This window comes from Musca domestica, unplaced genomic scaffold (assembly GCF_030504385.1).
Source record: "Musca domestica strain aabys unplaced genomic scaffold, Musca_domestica.polishedcontigs.V.1.1 16, whole genome shotgun sequence".
Classification (NCBI taxonomy): domain Eukaryota; kingdom Metazoa; phylum Arthropoda; class Insecta; order Diptera; family Muscidae; genus Musca; species Musca domestica.
The window spans coordinates 2,718,591-2,739,704 of NW_026712219.1; the positions used below are offsets into that span (position 1 = coordinate 2,718,591).

The 21,114-nt window shown below is 37.2% G+C and overlaps 2 protein-coding genes across 16 annotated transcripts in view; both read right to left on the bottom strand.

Annotated features, from left to right (window-relative positions):
• LOC101893623 (glutamic acid-rich protein) overlaps positions 1-11,419 on the bottom strand; it is a 106,036-nt gene extending 94,617 nt beyond the window's left edge. For 3 of the 14 annotated variants that reach the window (XM_059119969.1, XM_059119968.1, XM_059119961.1), the window contains exon 1: positions 11,218-11,372. The gene's annotated coding sequence lies outside the window, so the exon portion shown is untranslated. Of the gene's footprint in view, positions 1-11,001; positions 11,180-11,212 lie in introns of those variants that run through there. The other 11 variants (XM_059119970.1, XM_059119971.1, XR_009341804.1 and 8 more) reach the window with 10 other exon arrangements.
• Positions 11,420-14,755: 3,336 nt separating this feature from the next.
• The window catches only part of LOC131801381 (uncharacterized), a 65,214-nt gene continuing 58,855 nt past the window's right edge, over positions 14,756-21,114 (bottom strand). For both annotated transcript variants that reach the window (XM_059119985.1, XM_059119984.1), the window contains 5 exons: positions 18,890-19,036; positions 18,052-18,823; positions 17,513-17,826; positions 15,106-15,580; positions 14,756-15,037 (listed from right to left, as the gene is read on the bottom strand). In XM_059119985.1, coding sequence (XP_058975968.1) covers positions 14,949-15,037; positions 15,106-15,580; positions 17,513-17,826; positions 18,052-18,823; positions 18,890-19,036 — 1,797 coding nt within the window. In that variant the 3' untranslated portion in view covers positions 14,756-14,948. The remainder of the gene's footprint in view (positions 15,038-15,105; positions 15,581-17,512; positions 17,827-18,051; positions 18,824-18,889; positions 19,037-21,114) is intronic.

Consider the following 21,114-nt stretch of genomic DNA (forward strand, 5'->3'; position numbering starts at 1 on the left):
TACAAGCGAACAAAACATTTTGGTGAGAATCTTCCAGAAAAAAGTTAGTCGTTATGGAATTCAAGCGTGATAGTTTGATTTCTTTATATTTGCCTGGAAAGCCACACGTGGTTATCGTAAAAGCACTCCAGCATTTAAATGTGAATAAATCTTGTGATACTGGTAGCGTAGCCCGACGTCAAGGAAGTGGACGGAAGAAAACAGCAACATCAGCAGACATGATTCCAAAAGTAAAGAATCGACTTGATCGAAACCCGCGTCGCAGTAGCCCAAAAATGACTCATGAGCTGAACATATCGCAATATTCCATTCGCCAAATATTGAAAAATGAGCTCGGGTTAAAGCCATTGAAATTCCAAAAAGTGCAAGAACTTACCCCGCAACAGAAAGAAAACAGACTCAAAAGAGCTAAAGAGTTGCTTGAATTAGCCGAAAGTGGTGAACTGCCGAAATTGGGTTTCTCCGATGAGAAAACATTCGTTGACCTGCAGTTTGTAAACGAACAAAATGACCGTGTTTACTTTCCAAAGATGTCAGCTGAAAATGTACACCTTCGGTTTGCCACCAGAACTCAAGCGCCGGCCATGGTGATGGTGTGGGCCGCCATAATAACCGATGGTCGCTCTCCGCTCGTATTAATCGCGAAAATATTCTGAAGGGTGTATTAAAGCCGTGGGCATGCAAAAAATGTTGGCCGCAGACCTTCGACATCCCAACGGGACTCAACACCATGGCACTCAACAGAATGAGATTTCTCGCTTCATTTCCAGCGCACAATGGCCACCAAAATCTCCAGATCCCAATCCGTTGGACTATTGTGTCTGGAGTATTTTGGAAAATAAGATCGGCACTAAAAAATATCAAAGAGTCGATCACCTCAAGCAAAATGCCGCAGAGCAACATTCGGGCAGCGTGTGACGGGTTCATTGGCCATTTGAGGCCATAATTCGTGCCAATCTAAACTTATTCTAAAATTTGATGCTATTTCCGACAATTTTTGATTTCATTCAATAATATTAAAAAATGTTGATGGAGTGCTCCGATATTGTCCATTTTCGCACCTGACCTAGCAATTTTGCAAATATTAGGATTTACAGACTTTTGGGCAAAATCGGAGTATGTTTTCCCTTTCTGTGCTGTTAAATATTTTCTTAGAAAATATCGACTTTTTGTAGGGTTGGTTCCAGAACGAGTTGACCGATATTGCCCATCTCCGAACTCGATCTATTTTTGACAATAATATTTCGATGTACCTAGTTTGGATCAGATCGGATACTCCTATCGAGAGTTATCGCGTGCACCAGCCAGACTGCCAATCAGACTGACGGACGTACACCCCTAGATCGACTTCAAATGTCCTCTCTAGCTAATGGCTGAGGGTATAAAAAAGTTCATTATCCAAGACCCCCCTCAGCTTACGAAGTGAGAGAGAAAGCTTTATTCGGGACGAACCTTAAAGCAGTATGGAAGTTCGAAAAAAATTAACCGCAACTGCCAATTGTAATCTTGGACATGAACTACTCTCTCTCTCTCTCTCTCTTCTGACCTCTGAAAGAACACTAACCCACATAAGGCAAACCTTCTGACGAGAGTGCTGTGGAGATCTCACACACACATATAGCGAGATCGACTTGTCTCAAGCAGATATGACGAGCGGTATACTAAAATACGCGTCTAATATAAATATTTCAAAGTGTTACAACCTTTTGAGGCAAAGTAAACTTAGAATTCCCATCCTATCAAATTTTGAGAGCACATGACGTACGATGACCCCATTAGCCTATAGGCAAATGTGTTATCTAAAATTATATCAATTAAGAACTATTTTCAGGATATTAATAGAAAAAAATTTCTTTAGGAACTATCCCCATATAATTATGAGAAAAAACAACTGGTCATAACTTAAGATTACTCCTACGCAACATAAAAAGCCACAAACAACAAAAATAGATAAAATGACATGACCTTGTACACATGGTTCATCGACTTCCTTATTATTAGAAACTCATGTTTTCTCTTTTCCTTCTAGAATACTTCATTTACTATAGTTTTTTTAATGGCTTTCTGTGCACAAGACAAACAGAAACCACCACCACCGCCGTCATCGCCATTAGCATTTCCACTGTCCCCCATTTTAATATCTATAATAACAACTGAAACTCTTTGAAGGATAACACGTTCCTTTACTTCGTCATATCGTAGTCACTTAATTCATTTACTTTTTACCCACATTCCTTGTCTTATTTGTTTTCAACTTTTTCGTGAGTGTGATTGTTTTTATTGTTTTTGTTTTCTATGGTCATAACTTGAAACAATTTGACCCAATTTCCGGGCAACGTGCGCTATCACCCGCCGCCATGGTATTGGGAATTTTGGTCATTCGGTCATTTGGTCATTGTCCAAAATGTATGTCAATTGATTATCATTATGATTAGCATGTACCTATTGACATTTAATTCCGCTGTTCGGGTTCAATAATTGCTCGTCGCTTGCTTCACCTTGAAAAGCTTTTGTCAACTGTGGAAAAAAGAAAGAAGTTGATCATTTGTTAAAAAGACATTAATAAGCTGCCTTTAGTTGCTATCTTAGCTAATGGAATTGGCTTGGGGCATTTCTCATTGGAGAAAAAGTAGATTGGTATATTTATTATATTTCAGAAGTGAGAGAAATGTAAACTAAATTGTCATTTAATGTTTCTCGCAGGCCAGTATTGTGAAGGTCAAGCAAAGAGGGTGGTAGTTGCGTAGTGGGTGACAGCAATCTCTTTATGGTGGCTTGAGCGAAAATGTCACTGAAATGTTGGATGTTTGTACAGGGTTACCCATATTCGACGGACCTTTAGGTCCTTTGGGCCCATTCCAATCCGCAGGCAATATTCTTTGCGTCAATTGAATTCAGTACGGGAACAAATGCAAATCAATGCGAATAATCCGTTGTAAAGTGGACCGAGCCATGCCCAACTGCTGAGAACGGCATTTTTGGGATGTTCTTGGGGAAGGCGCACTTCTCACATTTTTTAATGTTTTAAAAGCACGTTGAGTATTCACAATTGACTTCAATTGACACAATTGACTATTTCAGAGCGCTCGCGTGGCGTGAATTGGTTCATGGTAAAAATCTGTATAGGGTTGCCCATATTCGACGAACCCATCTGGCAACGCCATAACTTTGGACGGAGATGTCACATCGCTTAATGACATACCGCGTTTGAAGCGTCAGTCCAAGCAGATTTTTACCATGAACCAATACACGCTACGCGAGCGCTCTGAAATAGTTGAAATTTACAAGAAGTCAATTGTGAAAACTCAACGTGCTTTTAAAACATTAAAAAATGTGAGAAGTGCGCCTTCTAAGAACACCATTAAGCGTTTATACGGAAAATTTTCGACTAGTAAGGCTCTTTCTAATCCGAAGAGGCCATATAAAAGTCGAGCAAGGCGATCGCTGCCGTACGAGCCAGTGTTGAGAGGAACATCCCAAAAACGCCGTTCTCAGCAGTTGGGCATGGCTCGGTCCATTTTTCAACGGATTATTCGCATTGATTTGCATTTATTCCCATACAAAATTCAATTAACGCAAAGAATGTTGACTGCGGACATGCCTCGTCGATTGGAAATGGCCCAAAGGTCCGTCGAATATGGGTAACCATGTATTTGAACAAACTAAAGAGTATCTTCCGTTTATCCGATAGTTATGTACAAAAGCTAAGGTATTCACAAATATCATTTTTATACCCTGAGCCATATGGCTACAGAAGGTATACAGGGAGAGATAAAAAAACTGCAACAAAATCAAAAGGCAGAAAGAAAGGCTGAATCAGAAAGGATGATCCAAATTTCCTCCAATTTTGCAAATCCTCCTATATCCATCAGTGCTATGTCAGATGCGAAAATGGAGGGGGCCAAGTATAAGGGGTCAAAATTTTGAATAATGTTTACACTTACAAAATGATATTAAAGGGTCCGATTGCCGTCAAATTACACACATCACAATATTTTTGGATGGAATATATCCTCCCCCTTTTGTGGGAGGCACATCTCAATATTTCTATCAACACAACAACTGCTATAAAGATGGTAGAGATCGGACCGTTTCTTCTCGTAACTCCCGCACAGAGGGTTAAAGTTTTGAATCACCAAAACGATTATAAAATCCGAAATAGACGCAGTGTACTCTTCATATTTCACACATCCCATTATTTCTACTAACTCAAGGTTAGCTATAGAGATGGGATATATCGGTCCACTCCTTCTGGTACCTCCCACACAAAGTATCAAAAATTTGAATACCCACGAAACTTTTAAAATGAAATTAACATCCACTTCCATTCAGACTTGATACATCTCAATATTTCCACCAACACAAGATCTCTTATAAGGATGATCTGTTATAAGGATGATCGGACCATGTCTTTTGGTACCTCCCCCACAAAGGGTCTAAATTTTTAATATCCATGAAACTCATATAACCCGAAATTAACGTCCGATGTAATTTAGAAACCAAAATGCTCAAGTATTTCCTAACACAAGATCTATTGTGAAGATGATATCTATCTGCGAAGCACTTCTAGTACCTCTCCCACAAAGGGTTACAACTTTCAATACTTTTTTCTGTCATAACTTTCGAAACACTAAATATTTATCTCAACCGGAAACCTGAGATGAATATGAAATTTATGATTTCGCATTAAATTGGACCTAAATGTTAAATTTTGTTGTAAATTTGCCCATACCAATATTTTTACCTGTATTTGATGATGTATGAAAATGGAATACCTTGGTCGATTATACCTCACGATTTGGTACCTCACGCACATTTTAACATTTTCTAAAAATTATCACATATTTCATATAAATATGAAAATGGAATTTATGATTTTTCATAAATTGGATATAAATGTTAGATTTTCTTGTAATTTTGCCCATACCAAGCTTTTTATCTGTAGCAGATGAAGTATGGAACACTTTGGTCGACTTCGGTATTAGGTACAAATTTTCGAAATTTTCTAAAAATTATCACATGTCTCAAACCTTTCACGCTGCAATATTTACATCATATTCCTTTAGGTCCGATACGAAGTGGACAATTTTGGTCCATTACTTCGGAACCTACTCAATTTGAACGATCATAACAGGATTTAAAGAATCGAACATTGGCTGGGGGTATACATCTGTCGGCTAAACCGACTGATGCTTTTTAACTTGTTATACCCTACAACACTATGTGTTGGGGGTATTATAAGTTTGATTGGCCCAAAAATTATGTAACACCTCGAAATATTGGTTTCCCATATAGGAAAGTATATATGGATCTTCCTAGCTCGCCGAGCTGAGTCGATCTAGCTATGTATGTCCGTCCGTCCGTCTGTCCGTCTGTCCATGTTAATTTGTAATCACGCTACAGGTCGCAATTATGGCCCGATCCTTACGAAATTTTGCACGAAGGTGGGGTTAGAGTCAGAATAGAAGCCTATTTCTTGTGGAGATGATCGCCAAATGTTTAGGGGTTGAAATGGACCAAATACTGAAAAAATTTCGGACTTTGCAGTAGCTATACAGGTCGCAATTATAGACCAATCGACGCGGAATCTCGCACGTACCTAGAGTTTAGGGCGGGGAAGAAGCCTACCAATTTGGGTGGTCATCGGATAATATTTAGCGGGTAAAATAGACCATATCTTTTGTGTTGAAAAAATTAAAAATTTTTCATTAAACCGCGAATATTTTAAATCCCAGCGAAATCACAAAGCCATGACAAGGTTACTTCTGATCTTTACATTGATGTTAACATCCAACAAAACGGATATATAGCAAAATATGTGCGATATATATGTTTATCAAAGAAGATATGCTTGAAAAATCTCTTATATGTCTAGAACGGCTGAACTGATTTCGACAGTTCTCATTAATTCTGAATGGCCTCTTGGCAGGAAAGAAAAAACTTCTAAAAAAATCGCATAACAATATCTCTCTAAAGATGAAAACATTGATTTTGTAAAATTTTCTCATATTTTTTCCATTTTGTCATATTTTTGGCATATTTTCATTTTGAATTAAACATTTGGTAATATTTCTACAGCCAACAAAACTAAGTAGTTAGGATATCATATACAGATCGCATTTATGGCCCGATCCTTACGAAATTTAGCATGGAGATAAGATGAGGGTCAGAATAGAAGCCTACTCTTTTTGGAGATGATCGCCATATATTTAGGGGTTGAAATGGACCAAAAAACTGCAAAATTGTTTGCTGGTCGTAATTATCGCCCGATCCTCACGCACATTTGAATGGGGGTTACCGAAAATTACAAAAGCCAAGCAGTTTTGGATGGCCATCCAAAAATATTCAATGTGTGAAATAGTTTGCCAACTTTTGTAGACAAAATACGAAAATGTCCATTCCAGTGACTTTTTGGAGAATTCACAAATACAGGAAAGACGCACTTCTGACTATTTCGTTAAGGCTGATTTCGTTGAAGAATATAGTCAAATGTCTGTATCTCATATAGATGCGTTTTAGTCAAAAACCAATAATAAATGTTAATCTTTTGCCACTTCTGAGAGATTATAGGTCTTTGGGAAATATTGGTTCCTGATCTAGGAAGACCATTTACGCGCAACATCTACCAATAAATTGGAAATGAGCAAATTAGTTAAAGTTGCTATTATTCGAAAATTAGAGAACGAAACCTGATGGTTATCTTTTATAATTTGTCATAATATCTTGTGGAATTCTTTCGAGTATATGGCCTATATAAACTGTATCATTTATTATAGTGTTGTAAGGTATTCAACGGTCGGCCCCGCTCGAGTGTAGCCTTTGCTTACTTGTTTTTTTTTAATTTGACTGGAAACACTTGTTACACCCTACAAAACTATTTGTTGGAGGTGTTATATACAGATCGCAATTATCGTCCTATCCTCACGAAATTTATCATGGAGGTAGGGTTAGGTTCGTAATAGAAGCCTATTGTTTTGAAGATGTAAGAAAAATAATTTGGGTTAAAAATGGACCAAAAACTTAAAAATTGTTCAATTTTTGTAGTAGCACTACAAGTCACAGGTAGGGACCAATGGACACGCAATTTTGCATGAGATTAGAGTTTTGGATAGGGCAGAAATCTACCATTTTTTAAGCCATTGGATTTTATTTAGAGAGTTAAATGGTCCACTATTTTTATGTGCAACTGTGCAAATTTTGGATACTGATTAGCACAACAGAGGGAGGAAACAGAACAAAAACCAAAAGTAACCTTCTGAGTGACTGTATGGCATTATTTCAAAAACGAATTTTAATTTTGTCTGTTCCAGTAAAGAATTTTTGAGTTTAGGAAAATCAGGAAATGCTAATAGGTGAAGCATTATTTGATCTAATATTTGATTTGGCGCCTGAGGTCTGGACCTTTTTTTTAATTTTATGACTTCCCATAAGAAATTAAAAACCTTTGTAGTTCAGGGACAAAAGGAATGAGTCAATATTTTTAATTTACCTCCTGTTTTTTTTTTTTTTTTTTTTTTTTTTTTTTTTTGAGAAAAATATGTATGTCTCATAAAATTGTTCGAAAATGTTAAGAGCTCTTTGCGAACGCACAAGAAAACATCGGGCAATATTTCCGATTTTCACACTAGATATGTTCTAAAGTGAATTGAACACTCTTTTTCAGTTTTTTAGAGTATATAAAATTTATTTTTTAAATTAAACTCATTTCTAAATCGTCGATATGTTACAAACATTACAAATTCAATAAGTTAAACTGTGGTAAACCACTGCGTATACTTATTATATGTCACCATTATCCATAGTACTCATACGTAGATGGAAAACACAGTCTTGCAACAGATGTAATGGAAGCTGTTCTCCCGTCCATTGACATGCATAGAAAGCATATCGAAGTTATTTCGATGGTCGCAAGTAAAAAAAAATAATTTTATATATAATGTACGAAAAAGACCAGAACATTTGGCCTGATTAAGTATAGTGCATTTTTTAGAATAGATTCCCGAAATTTTTATTTTTTTTTTAAATTTTTAAGTAAATCCAAACCATTTTTTTTAATTTCTCTTTTCAAGTTCACTCTTACAAAAAGTCGTGGGGACCTCAAATAACAAAAATGAACCTCCCACGTAATATTAATATTTTTTTCTTGGAAAAGAACCTATTATTTTATGGAGAAATGTGGAAAAGTTTTTTTTTTTTTTTTTTTTTTTTTTCAAATACATCCCTACCTTTTTCAGAGTACCTTCTGATTGTACCTATTTCCATGCGATTTGACTAAAAATGTTTATTTAGACTACGGGTGTAGAGAACCAGCTTGCAGAATTTGTAACCTCCAAGAGAATTTTTGTTAGGAGTGTTGACAAAAATGTGTACCTGTATTGAATTTTTTCTGCAATATGTCTATCTACCCCCAACCCATTGGAAAATTTAGTCAAGCCCCTGGAACAAAATAAAATCATGCTCCAAAAAAATTGACCCACATTGAAAAAATTGTGCGAAAAGGTTTTCCACACCTTCGAAACCAAAATGCGACATAAGAGCCAAATCAATTAAAAAAATATATCCAAGAATTTGGAAATAGTTAAAATCAGGGGTTATCTTCAAAAGATGATTATATTATTGATTTTTCAAGAATGTTTTTTTCTTAATAAGTATTTTAATTACCAACATTTGCCGAAATTATTATGAACCAGTAAGGGAAGATCAAAAGTCGGGCGGGCCGACCATATGATACCCTACACCACTGTGCGTATTTAAAAGAGTATTTTGAAAATTTATGGGAAGTAAATCATACCGCCTATGAACCATATAACATTGCTGTATAGTGCATGATTGGAATTCGATAAGAATAATATAAACAAGTAAAAAAACATTAAGTTCGGCCAGGCCAAACTTTTAATACCCTCCAACTTAGGGTAAAAGAAACATTAGAAGAAATGCGGCAAAAACCATTAAAATGCCGAATATCGGGAGGTACCGTTATATGGGGGCTACACCAAAACGTGGACCTATAATTACAATGTTTCGCCACACGAAGTAGGACCTATTATGACCCACAAATACCAATTTTTAGACCAATCCGCGAAAAAATGTGGCAAAAATAATCAAAATACCGAATATCGGGAGGTACCGTTATATGGGGGCTATGTCAAATCATATATCCATGCATACAATGTTTCGCCACCGGAGCTGGAACCTATTATGACCAACAAATACCAATTTTCAGACAAATCCGTGAAAAAATGTGGTAAAAATCATCAAATTACCGAATATCGGGAGGTACCGTTATATGGGGACTATACAAAATCATGGACCCATACATGCAATGTTTCGCCACCGGAGCTGGAAACCATTATGACCCACAAATACCAATTTTTAGACAAATCCGTTAAAAAAAATGGCAAAAAAAAAATAAAATACTTACTTCTAGAGTAAATTCGGTCGTATATGCCACAATTCATCTGGTGCACGAAAAACCTGAAATCGGACGAAGATCTATATGGAAGCTATATCCAAATCTAAACCGATATTGACAACATTTTAGGCACTTATTTCTAAACTATATATCTTGTGCCAAATATCATTCTTGTGAAGTGCATATTACGCATGTGAAGGACATATAGTCCCAAATCGGATGAAACACATGAACAGATTTTCTCCATATTTGATATACTTGCTTCTTGACTTAATTTGATCGGATGTGTCAAAATTCAGATAATTTGGACTGATGTTGGCCATTTGATGCACAAATAACACGAAATCGGTTGAAGATATGTATGAGAGTTTTATTTAAATTTGAACCGATTCTCACCAATTTCAATAGGGTTTGTCCTTGGACCAAACAAATACTGTTTGCGAAATTTCATTTCCATCGGATAAAAAGTGGGACCTGTATTTTGTTCACAAAAATACATGGACAGACGGACGGACAGACAGACGGACTGACTATGAAGATCCTCAAAATTAGTTATGGGTCTATCTCGCTTCCCTCTCCATGTTACAAACAAATACACAAAGACATAATACCCTTACCACTATGTGGTATGGGATATAAAAATACCAAAAAGTGAACCGGTATGACCCTTATTTTGTACAAATTATTCTATAACCTAACCTAAAGTCCTGTGCCAAATCAAATGCTAAGTATAAAGCAAACAATTTGAGGCTCTTAGGTTGTGTGTAATGGGCCCTTTGACGTGACAGCCCAAATCTATGTGGGATCTACTAATCTCTTTGGGATCTACTAATCCCCAGAAATTTGCCCGAAAATTGTGGCACAGTGTAATTGGACATTTTTAACTTTTTTTGCCATGCATTTTGCATGCTTCGATATTACCACTTTTGGCTAAAACTAATTCTTGCCTCTTTCTAAAAGACTTGACACATTTTCAAAAGATTTTAGGCAAGGGAAGTCCAGCGAAAGCTCTGATGAAACGCATTTTTCCAAGGTATTACCTAAAAATAATTAATTATTTTTTCCACATATGTTCCAGGTATATTCCCAACATATTTTATGGAATGTAGTTGTTTTGCTTCTTTTGCGATACAAATTTACTTGCTTTAACAGATTTCAAAACCACACAGAAATAAGAAGATTGTCCACTGTGGCATCGTGGCATCTTTCACGCTCTTCCAAGAAAAATCCATTGTTGTTCTATTTTTTTATATCACAATACATATTTAAATGTCACATGTTTTTTTTCTGTCGACGTTAGCCTTTTGTATTTATATTTTATAGGATACTTGACACGCACAGACTGGCAAACAAAAACCCGATGGACTGTATATGATAACATATCTTTAAATAAATTAAAACCAAATATTTTTCCTAAAAACAAATAACAAAAACACCTCCTGATAAAAGAATCCAAAAAATATAGTATTGATTCAATGAGACTAATTTCACCATAAACAGTTTCTTGACCTAAAACATATAGGTACTTCAAAATATGCCCAGTTTCAATTCAGCTACAACTTCAATTGCTTCTCTTCTGTAAAACTCACATTCATACGCACGCACACACTTCACCCCGATTTTCCATGGCCATTGCAATTTTCACTTCATCGTGGTTCAAATATTGCACAATGACCCTGTGGCTTTAACCCAGTCCCTGGTCGGGCAATGGTCAATGTCCTATTGAATATCCTCGAGTCGAGCACAATTTTCTTCAAAATATGGAAATTTATGCCATGGCATGTACAAAAATAAAAACACCTTACAAGACTTGATGCAAATTCTTCACGTTTTTCCTTTGCACATATCAAAATACTTTGTTTCACTTGCTTTTACATTTCCACACTTTTTCTGCCAGTATTGTTGGGATAATTGTGTTATTTATTTGAAAGTATGCACTTAATTGATTTTCTTTTATTTTTTGTTCTTCTTTTTTCAATTTTATTTTCTTTTTTGTCTTCCTTGGAACGTCTTTAGGGTTCGCGTATCCTTAGTGGACTGTGTCATATCCGGTTCAGGTACATTTATTTTATCTAATTTTTCTTTTCTCCCACCGTTGGAATACATGGCTGTTGCGGTGTCACGTTGTTGTCTTCTATCAACGGAATTGTCCAAAGAGAGTAAGTTTACTTTTGGTAATTGAGAGAGAGAGAGAGAGAGACTATGTAAAGAAAAACAGAGAGTACGGGTAATAAATGCACTTGTTGTTAGTACTTGTATCCAATTGTGCAAAAGTTGGGGTCGCCTACCACGACATGAACATGAGCCACCTAGTGGGTGCAGGTCATAGGTTTTCGTGTTGGGGTATGAATGTGTCTGTGGGGTTTTGGGGTTTACGCAGCCAACACAGTGTTTGGAATTTAATATTCCGTTGCAAAAGGAAGGTCATATTGCTTTAGTGGATTATTATAACCCTTAAGTTTTCAAAGTAAAAGACAATAATCTGTTACAAAGACCTGGTCTTAAAGGGATAAAATACCATCTCCTGGTGTTCAATGATAGAAACAACATTCTGGTATGCTACTACTTGCGTGTCTTCAATGCAAAAAAAACACCTAATTGTCTTATATGGAAGACGACCACCTTCTGGTTTTCTGTAGACAAGGATCATCTTCTCGCCTTCTGAGCAAAAAACCACCTGCTGGTCTTCTGTAGAAGAAAAAACTGCTAGAAAAAGACCACCTGCTGCTTCTCATCTATGAAAACTACAATATGGTCTTCTATAGAAGAGACACGCCAAAGCTGGCAACTTTGTGGTCTATAATGCTGAGAAGAAAAAACACCACCTATTGATCTTTTGTAGACGAGGGCCACTTTCATGCTTTTTGAGGAAAATCGCCACCTGCTGATTTTCTAAATAAGAAGACAAGACAAGACCTGCTGCTTGTTTTCTGTGAAGGTTTATTACTTGAAGAAGGAGACTAATACTAATACCATCTGGTCTTCTATGGCAGAAAACCCCCTTCCGGTCTTCTGCAGAAGAAGACCACATTCTGGTCTTCAACACAAGAAGACCACCTTCTGGTCTTTTATAGAAGAAAACCACTTTCTAGTAACAAGTAGTAGAAAACAAGCTTCTGATCTTCTATAGAAGAAAACCACTTTCTAGTCTTCTACAGAAGAAGACCATCTTCTGGGCTTTCTGAAAAGAAAAAAACTTCTGCTCTTCTAGAGAAGAAGGCCAACATCTAGCCTTCCACAAAAGAAAACAACCTTATGGTCTTCCATAGAAGAAGACCGCCTTCTGGTCTTCTATATAAGAAGACCACCTTATGGTCTTTCTTAGAAGAAGACAACCTTATGGTCTTCCACAGAAGAAGAACCACCTTATGGTCTTCCATAGAAGAAGAACCACTTTATGGTCTTCCATAGAAGAAGACCACGGTCTGGTGGTCTTTTATAGAAGAAGACCACATACTGGTCTTTTATAGAAGAAGACCACCTAAAGGTCTTTTACTCCCGAAAACTGCTTTCCCTCCTCTGGTCCTCTACAGAAGAAGACACCAGAAGAAGACCACCTTCTGGTAGTTTACACAAGAACATCACCTTCTGGTCTTCTATAGAAGAAGAACCACCTTATGGTCTTCCATAGAAGAAGACCACGGTCTGGTCTTCTGTGGCAGAAGAGCACCTTCTTTTCTTCTATAGAAAAATATCACCTTCTGGTCTATTTTGTCAGTGCAGAATACTACCATCTGGTCTTCTATGATAGAAAACCACATTCCGGTCTTCTAATGCAGATGACCACCTTCTGGTTTTGATAGAAAACCACTGTGGCGGATGACCACCTTCTGGTCATTTATAGAAGAAGACCACTTGGTCTTCTTTAGAAGAAGACCACCTTCTGTTCTTCTATAAAAGAAAGTCACCTTCTGGTCTTCTCTAGAAGAACACCTTCTGGACTACCTACTTTCTAGTCTTCTGTGGAAAAATACCACCTTCTAGTCTTCTCTGGAAGAATTCCACGTTCTAGTCTTCTATGGCAGAAACCACCTTCTGGTTTTTTTGTGAAAGAAGACCACCTTCTGGCCTTTTATGCAGAAGACCACCATTTCGTCTTCTATTACAGAGGACCAGCTTTTCGTCTTCTACAGAAGAAGACCAACTTCTGGCGTTCCACAAAAGAAAACAACTTTCTGGTCTTCCATAGAAGAAGACCACCTTCTGGTCTTCCTAAGAAGAAGACCACCTTATGGTGGTCGACGGTCTGGTCTTCTGTGGCAGAAGATCACCTTCTGGTTTTCTGTGGCAGAAGATCACCTTCTGGTCTTCTATGGCAAAGAACACCTTCTGGTCTTCTAGGGCAGAAGACCACGGTCATCTGTGGCAGAAGAGCACCTTCTGGTTTTCTGCATAAGAAGATCACCCTCTTGTCTTCTGTAGAAGAAGGTCACCCTCTGGTCTTCTGCAGAAGATGACCACACTCTGGACTTCTGTAAGAAGACCACCCTATGGTCTTCTGTAGAAAAAGACCACCCTCTTGTCTTCTGTAGAAAAAGACCGCCCTCTGCTCTTCTATAGAAGAAGGCCATCCTCTGGACCATCCTCTGGTCTTTTGGGGAAGTGGATCACCTTCTGACCTTCTATGGCTGAAGACCATCTTCTGGTCTTCTATGGTTGAAGGCCACCTTTTCGTCTTCTATGTCAGAAGACTACCTTTTCATCTTGTATGGCAAAGCACAGCCTTTTCATCTTCTCTGACAGACGACAATCTTTTCGTCTTTTATGTATTTTTTTTAATTTTTTTTATTTTTATTTTTTCTATATTTATTGTTAACTTACTAACTTATTTATTATTTACTTATTTTGATGATTCAAAATTTATTATTTATTTTGTATTTATGTTTAATAGTACATCGTGAATGATTTAGGCAAAGAGACATTGGTCTAATATGGTTCTATGTTCCCTCTTCATAATGGAAAAACATGTCCAACAGTATTGCGTGCAGCTTTCTAGCACAACGGTAATTATAACATAAACTATGTAGACAGTCATGTTATTGTAACGTAATGATATTTTGTTGTTGTTGTTGTTTACTTCTAACGCAAGTGGGATATTCCAAAAAAAAGCACCAACATAGCTTGAATTCCTTTACAACACCTTCAGGCATAAACACTTTTCAACACCTAAATAATTTTGCAAATACCCAGTGACAGGGTTGCCAAGCTCATCCGAATGAAACACGCCATATTTGAGATACACGTAAAAATTCATATATAATTTTAATTTCTTTCTTTTGTTCTTCTTGATTATCATTTGAATATGAAAATAATTATAAAACTAAAAATATCACGACTTATGAGAGATACATTACTCGTAAAATTCCTACATACATGCATACATATAAATACTTTTATATATATATATAAAAAATACTATTAAAAAAAATATCAATAAATATTTGAAAATATATGAAATCGCGGAAAAAATGGAGCGAAAATGGAGAAAGCGGATACTCTGATTTAAAATAATTTCATAACATATCGAAAAATAGACTCAATGTTCATGCTCTCGCCGCTGCTGTTCATTCATGGAGTAGTGTATGGGATTTGAAAATTCGATGTGATGACCAAGAAGACCATCTTCTGCAAAGCAAAACCAAAGAAAAATAATAAAATATTTTCAAATTTATTTGTCCAACTCCGCAACTCACCCTTCGCTTGATTCTCTTCCAATTGGATGATACTGTTAACAATATTATCGATGAAATCTTGTGTCAGTGTTTCCGTTATATTCACCGGCTCGTAATAGAGAAAACTTCTCTTTTTCCTTGAATGCTGTGGATTCCTGTTAGCTGATCGCCGACTGCGAAACAGAGCCAAACTTATGTGAGACTTTTGCAGTGGTATTTTATCGGGACCAAATTCTAAACATTTGCCTTGAACACAATAACGATCGTCGCTGTTCGAACACCGTGTCCCCAATGGGAAGTGGCCATAGTTGCCATTGACCAAATAGAAACGATGTTGTATGAATTCATCTTGACAGCCAACACGACAACTGCGATCGGGATTTTCAACACTGGCAGCGATTTGGGTACCATGGCCGGAGAGACCACGAACTTTGGTCTTGTAACCGGAACAGGTGTTGTCGGCAAATTCTCCAGTCGTTTGTAAGCGTTCACAGGGCTGGAAGGGTAATTGTTTATTCAGTTTAGGTTGGAACTAAATAAAAGGGTCTTCTACGAACAAAGGGCTTCTAAGGAAACAGACCAGACTCTTAGGACTTCCTCAGTTGTAGAAAACCACTAAATGGTCTTCTATGAAAGAAACCCTTCTGTGAAAGAAGCTATCTTCTATGAAAAAATCTAACCACCCATGGTCCTTTAACCGAATAAAAATGTTTTTTACGTGTAGGTTCCTCACCCTATGTAGAAGAAGTATATCTTTTGGTCTTTTGCGAAAAAGACATCACAGCGAAACGTCAACAACTGGTCTTCAAAAGAAGAGGACTACTGACTATTTTTCAGGGGTCTATAGAAAAAAGCCATATAATGGTCTTTTGGACCTTCCAACATTATATCGAAGAAAATCTCTATTGAAGACAACTTTCTGGGCTTCCATTGAAGTCTGACTGCTGGTCTTCTCTTGAAGGCCGCTTTCTGGACCACAATCTGGCCCTTATTGAAGTCGTCTCCTCATTTTCTATTGAAGGACAGCTTCTGGTTCTCTATCGGACATCACCTTTTAGTCTTCCATTGAAGACCGCCTCCTGGTCTTCTATGAAAAAAGAAAACCATCTGGTCTTTTGTGGAAGAAGACCAATTCTTCTATGAAAGAAGAGCAGTTTCTATTGAAGTCTACCTTTTGGTCTTCTAAATGGAGGAAAACCAAATTAAAAGTCCTCTATTAAAGACTCTTTTATCATCTTTTTTTAAAGAACTAATTCTGATCTTCTACGTCTACCTTCGTCTATGGCCGAACCCTGCCTTCTGGTTTTCGGGGTAAGAAGACCTTCTTCACCACCAGCACCTCTTCTGGCCTTCTAGGGAAGAAGGCCACCTTTTGATCTTCTATAAATGAAGTCCACCTTCTGGTCATCTATAGAAAAAGACCAACTTCGGGTCTTCTATAGAAGAAGAACAACTTCAGGTCTTCTATAAAAGAAGACCACCTTCTGGTCTTCTATGGAAGAAAGTCGCCTTCTGGTCTTCTATAGAAGAAGAAGTCTCTCTGGTCTTCTATGAAAAAAGACAACCTTCGGGTCTTCATATGAAGAAGAGGACCTTCGGGCCTTCAAATGAAGAAAACCACATTCTGGTCTTCTATGAAGAAGACTACCTTCTAATGAAGAAGAAGTCCGCATATAGAAGAAGACTACTCCTCGTCTATAGAAGAAGGCCACCATCTGGTCTTCTATGAAAGAAGATGTTCACCTTCTGGTCTTATATGGTAGAAAAAGGTTCTTCTGTGTCCTTCTAGTTTTCAGTGAAAGAAGTTGACCTCTTGGTCTTCAATGGAAGACAGTTACAATCTGGTCTTATGTGTAAGAAAGTGCCCTCTGGTCTTCTATTGGAGAAGGATATCTGCTGATCCTGTATGGGTTAAAGGTCATCTTCTGGACCTCAATGGAAGAAAAAACCCATATTCTTAGCTCCTATTGACGACTAGCTAATAGTCGTGTGTGATAGAAATTCTTCCAGTCTTTTATTGACGAATATCTTCTAGTCTTCTGGGTAGAAAAGGTTTCGGTCCTTTGTGAAAGAAGATCTTTTTGTCTTCTGAGTTTGAAATCTTCTGATGATCTGTTTTGAATAACCTCGGCTCTTCTCTAGCAAGACCTTCTTCTCTTCTAGTAAAGAAAGTCTTCTATTAAAGAGAACCACTTATAACACTGACTGTCATATTTCCTTCTATGAATGAGGATTTCTGAGCTGTTTTGTTCTTTTGGAGGACCATTGGTCTTCTATAAGATATGATCCCTTAGTGTTCTAAAATAGACTCCTCGGTCATCAAAAAAATAAGATGCTTTGTTCTAGAAATTAATACCTTTCTTTCTTTGAGAGCAAGCTAAACTTTTGTTTTCTCTCTCTCTCTCTCTCTCTCTCTCTTTCCACTTACCTTTACAGTGTGCGTGCAAAGTTGTATATTCTTTTCGCCAGTCTTACGATTCATTACCACCTGGATACCCTTAGACCGCGCCATGCAACTTGAAAAACATCCCGACTTTACCACCCACAGATTTTCATTTGCTTCCGGCGGACCGGGAGTTACAACGGCAATTGAAGTTTGTGATTTGGGTAATGACGACTCGGATGGCAAATGATCGTTAACATGATAACTGTACTTATTCCAGGGTGCATAGTTATCCGATTTTCTTCGATAGGTTGTTGTATCATGGTTATATTGTCCATGTAATGGCTTTGCTGCAACTTCTAGAAAATGAAAAAAAGAAAAAATTATTCTAAAAAGTTAAAAAATATAAAATAATATTTTTTTAAAAAAATTATAAACCTAAATATTTTTAAGGAGGGTGCACTCAATCTTGAATCATACAAAAACTTTGCTGTTATGGGCAAAAAGTCTCTTAAGTAAAGATGTTTTCATTGAAAATCTATTTGCTTTACTACTTAAATTCAATAACAAATCAAAAATCTTACCATTCTCATATTTACTGCGCACCGTTGTAGGACCATAAATCCTATCTGCATTCGACCCACGATCATAGTAATTCTTATTCGTATTACTGCGATATTTATATTCATCATAATTGCTGCTGTACGAAGCAGGTGCCGTGGTGTGGGTCGTCGAGGGAGGTCCTATCGGTATTTGATTACCATACGTCTGATATGTAACCGATGACGAAGGCGATGATACCGATGTAGAACTCCTTCGTATTGTCTCATTGTCCATATCATTTGATTTATCCTGCTGCTTGCAAAAGATATTATCAATTTTATAATAATTACTTGTCGAATTATCGCAGGAGAATTTTTCACAACGCCCCTGGATACAGTACGAGGGTTCATCATTCCGATACAGTTTCGACTGGCAAGTGGTGCCATCCGGGAATGTCCAGCTACGAGATTTAGTACCATTTGTCTTGGTCTTACAATAGACCTTACATGACTCTTCTATGTTGCCCGAGATTTGTTCACCTTCACCTGTCAGATCGCTGTCGAATTTTTGTGCCTTCTCACAGACTTGTTTGGCAAAGTCCGATACCGTTAACATTGGTACACTGTAGCATTGTTTGGCCACGCAAGTTTCGAATCGATGATCTCGGCCAATACACCGGCGTTTGTAGTCAACACATTTCCGGGTATATACCTTGAGACCGGTACTTCCCTCGCGCAAACGTTTCGAAGGGCCATATAGGCAGCTGGAATCACAGGCACTTGGCTCACTCCATTCACTCCAACTGCTTGAGGGCTGTAAGAATGGACCATTTTCCAATTTTAAAGGAAAAAAAATATTTTTTATATTTTTCTAAATTACCTTCTGATACTCATGTAATAAATTCCCGGATTTTGGACTGTCCAAAAACGCTGCCTTGTCATAATTGGCCTTGGTGAGACCAGCAGTTTGCTTGGATGCTGTGTACAATTCAATACGTTTGACAACACAAAATCCACTGCGGCACCACTAAAAAGATAAAAGAACGCATTTTTTTATATTTATTTTCAATATTCTTAATTAATGAAATTCTAAAGAATATCCTATATTTAAGGATATATTTAGCGAAATTCTGAGTTATCATGAGTTATCATAATCATAAGTTATAATTTTTTTTTGTAGTCCATACTTTTGTAGGTTTTCCAGAGCACAGTTAAACTTGTTTGAAGTCAATCCAGAGCTGGATATTTGATATAATCTTTAGGTATCTCTGGAAGGTTTAGAGAAGTCCTTTCAGAGCGGAAGTCGTAGATATAAGGAATTCACTTAGAGTTATTATTGTAGAATTTTTTTATGCATCCCATATTTATAGTCACCGATCTTTAGAATCTGATTGGTGGTTTTTTCCGATCTATAACCGTTTATTGGATCTAGATATTTTTGAGGAACCCAGACCTATTATCTGAAACGGACTAAACGATTCATCAACGTCCAGATGAAACGGCTGAAGCTGGAATCTGAAAATTTTGGATGAGGGTCACTCTTGGTCCGAAGGGGTCAGTTTAGGCAGGTTTAATCGCTAGACTAGAACGGTACGAAAAGTATTAGAAGGTACTAAATAAAGTACTCTTTGTATTTGAGGAAGCAGTAGAGCTAAAATTTAGAATGTGGGTCACTGATGGAGTGTTTGATAGATGTACCAAACGGGTTTCTGGAAATTCGCAACTATAAGTGTACGAAATGTACTACATTTTGTACTATTTCATATCATGTGAACGGTTAGAGTTAAAAAATTAAAATTCAGAATGGGAATCAAGGTTGAGGAGTGGAGTCGATGTAGTCAGGTAGTTTTGGAAGTGAGTACTCATCTACACGAAAAGTACTAAACGGTACTAAGTTCGGTACAATTTGAATTTGAACGAACGGATGGCGCTAGAATCCTGAAATTTGAAATTAACATTACTGGCGAAGTGTTGGATTGGAATATGGAGGAAGTTTTCGAAATTTGTACTGATGTGCACCAAAAATACTAAATGGTACCAAATGTGGTAAAATTTCGGTTTGGTTGAATCGATAGAGCTTGAATCCTAAAAATTTTATCTAATGTCACTGTTAGTTTCTAAATATATATATGGTCGTGGCCAGTTTTTATTATAACAAGTAAAAAACATTAAGTTCGGCCGGGCTAAACTTTTAATACCCTTCACCTTAGGGTAAAGGAAGCGTTAGAGCCCATTATGACCCACAAATACAAATTTTTAGACAACTTCGTGGGAACATGTGGCAATAATCATCAATATACTGAATATTGGGAGGTACAGTTATATGGGGGCTATACCATAGCCTATATATACAATGTTTCTCATGGGGACATGAGCTAGAACCCATTATGAGCTACAAATACCAATTTTTAAACAAATCCATGAAAAAATGTGGCAAAAATCATCAAAATACCGAATATCGGGAGGTACCTTTATATGGAGGCTATATCAAATCATGGACTCATGAATGCAATGTTTCGCCACCGAAGCTGGAACCCATTATGACCAACAAATACCAATTTTCAGACAAATCCGTGAAAAAATGTGGAAAAAATTAAAATACGGAATATCGGGAGGTACCTTTATATGGGGGCTATACCAACACGTAGACCTATAATCACAATGACTCGCCACACGAACTAGGATCCATTATGACCCACAAATACCATTTTTTAGACAAATCAGTGAAAAACTTTGGCAAAAACCATCAAAATACCGAATATCGGGAGGTACCTTTATATGGGGGCTATACCAAATCATGGACCCATACATGCAATGTTTCGCCACCGGAGCTGGAACCCATTATGACCAACAAATACCAATTTTTAGACAAAACCGTGAAAAAAATGTGGCAAAAAATACCGAATATCGGGAGGTACCTTTATATGGGGGCTATACCAAAACGTGGACCTATACATGCAATGTTTTGACACACGCACAGGGACCCGTTATGACCTACAAATACCAATTTTCAGACAAATCCGTGAAAACATGTGGCATAAATCATCAAAATACCGAATATCGGGAGGTACCGTTATATTGGGACTATACCAGAACGTGGACCGA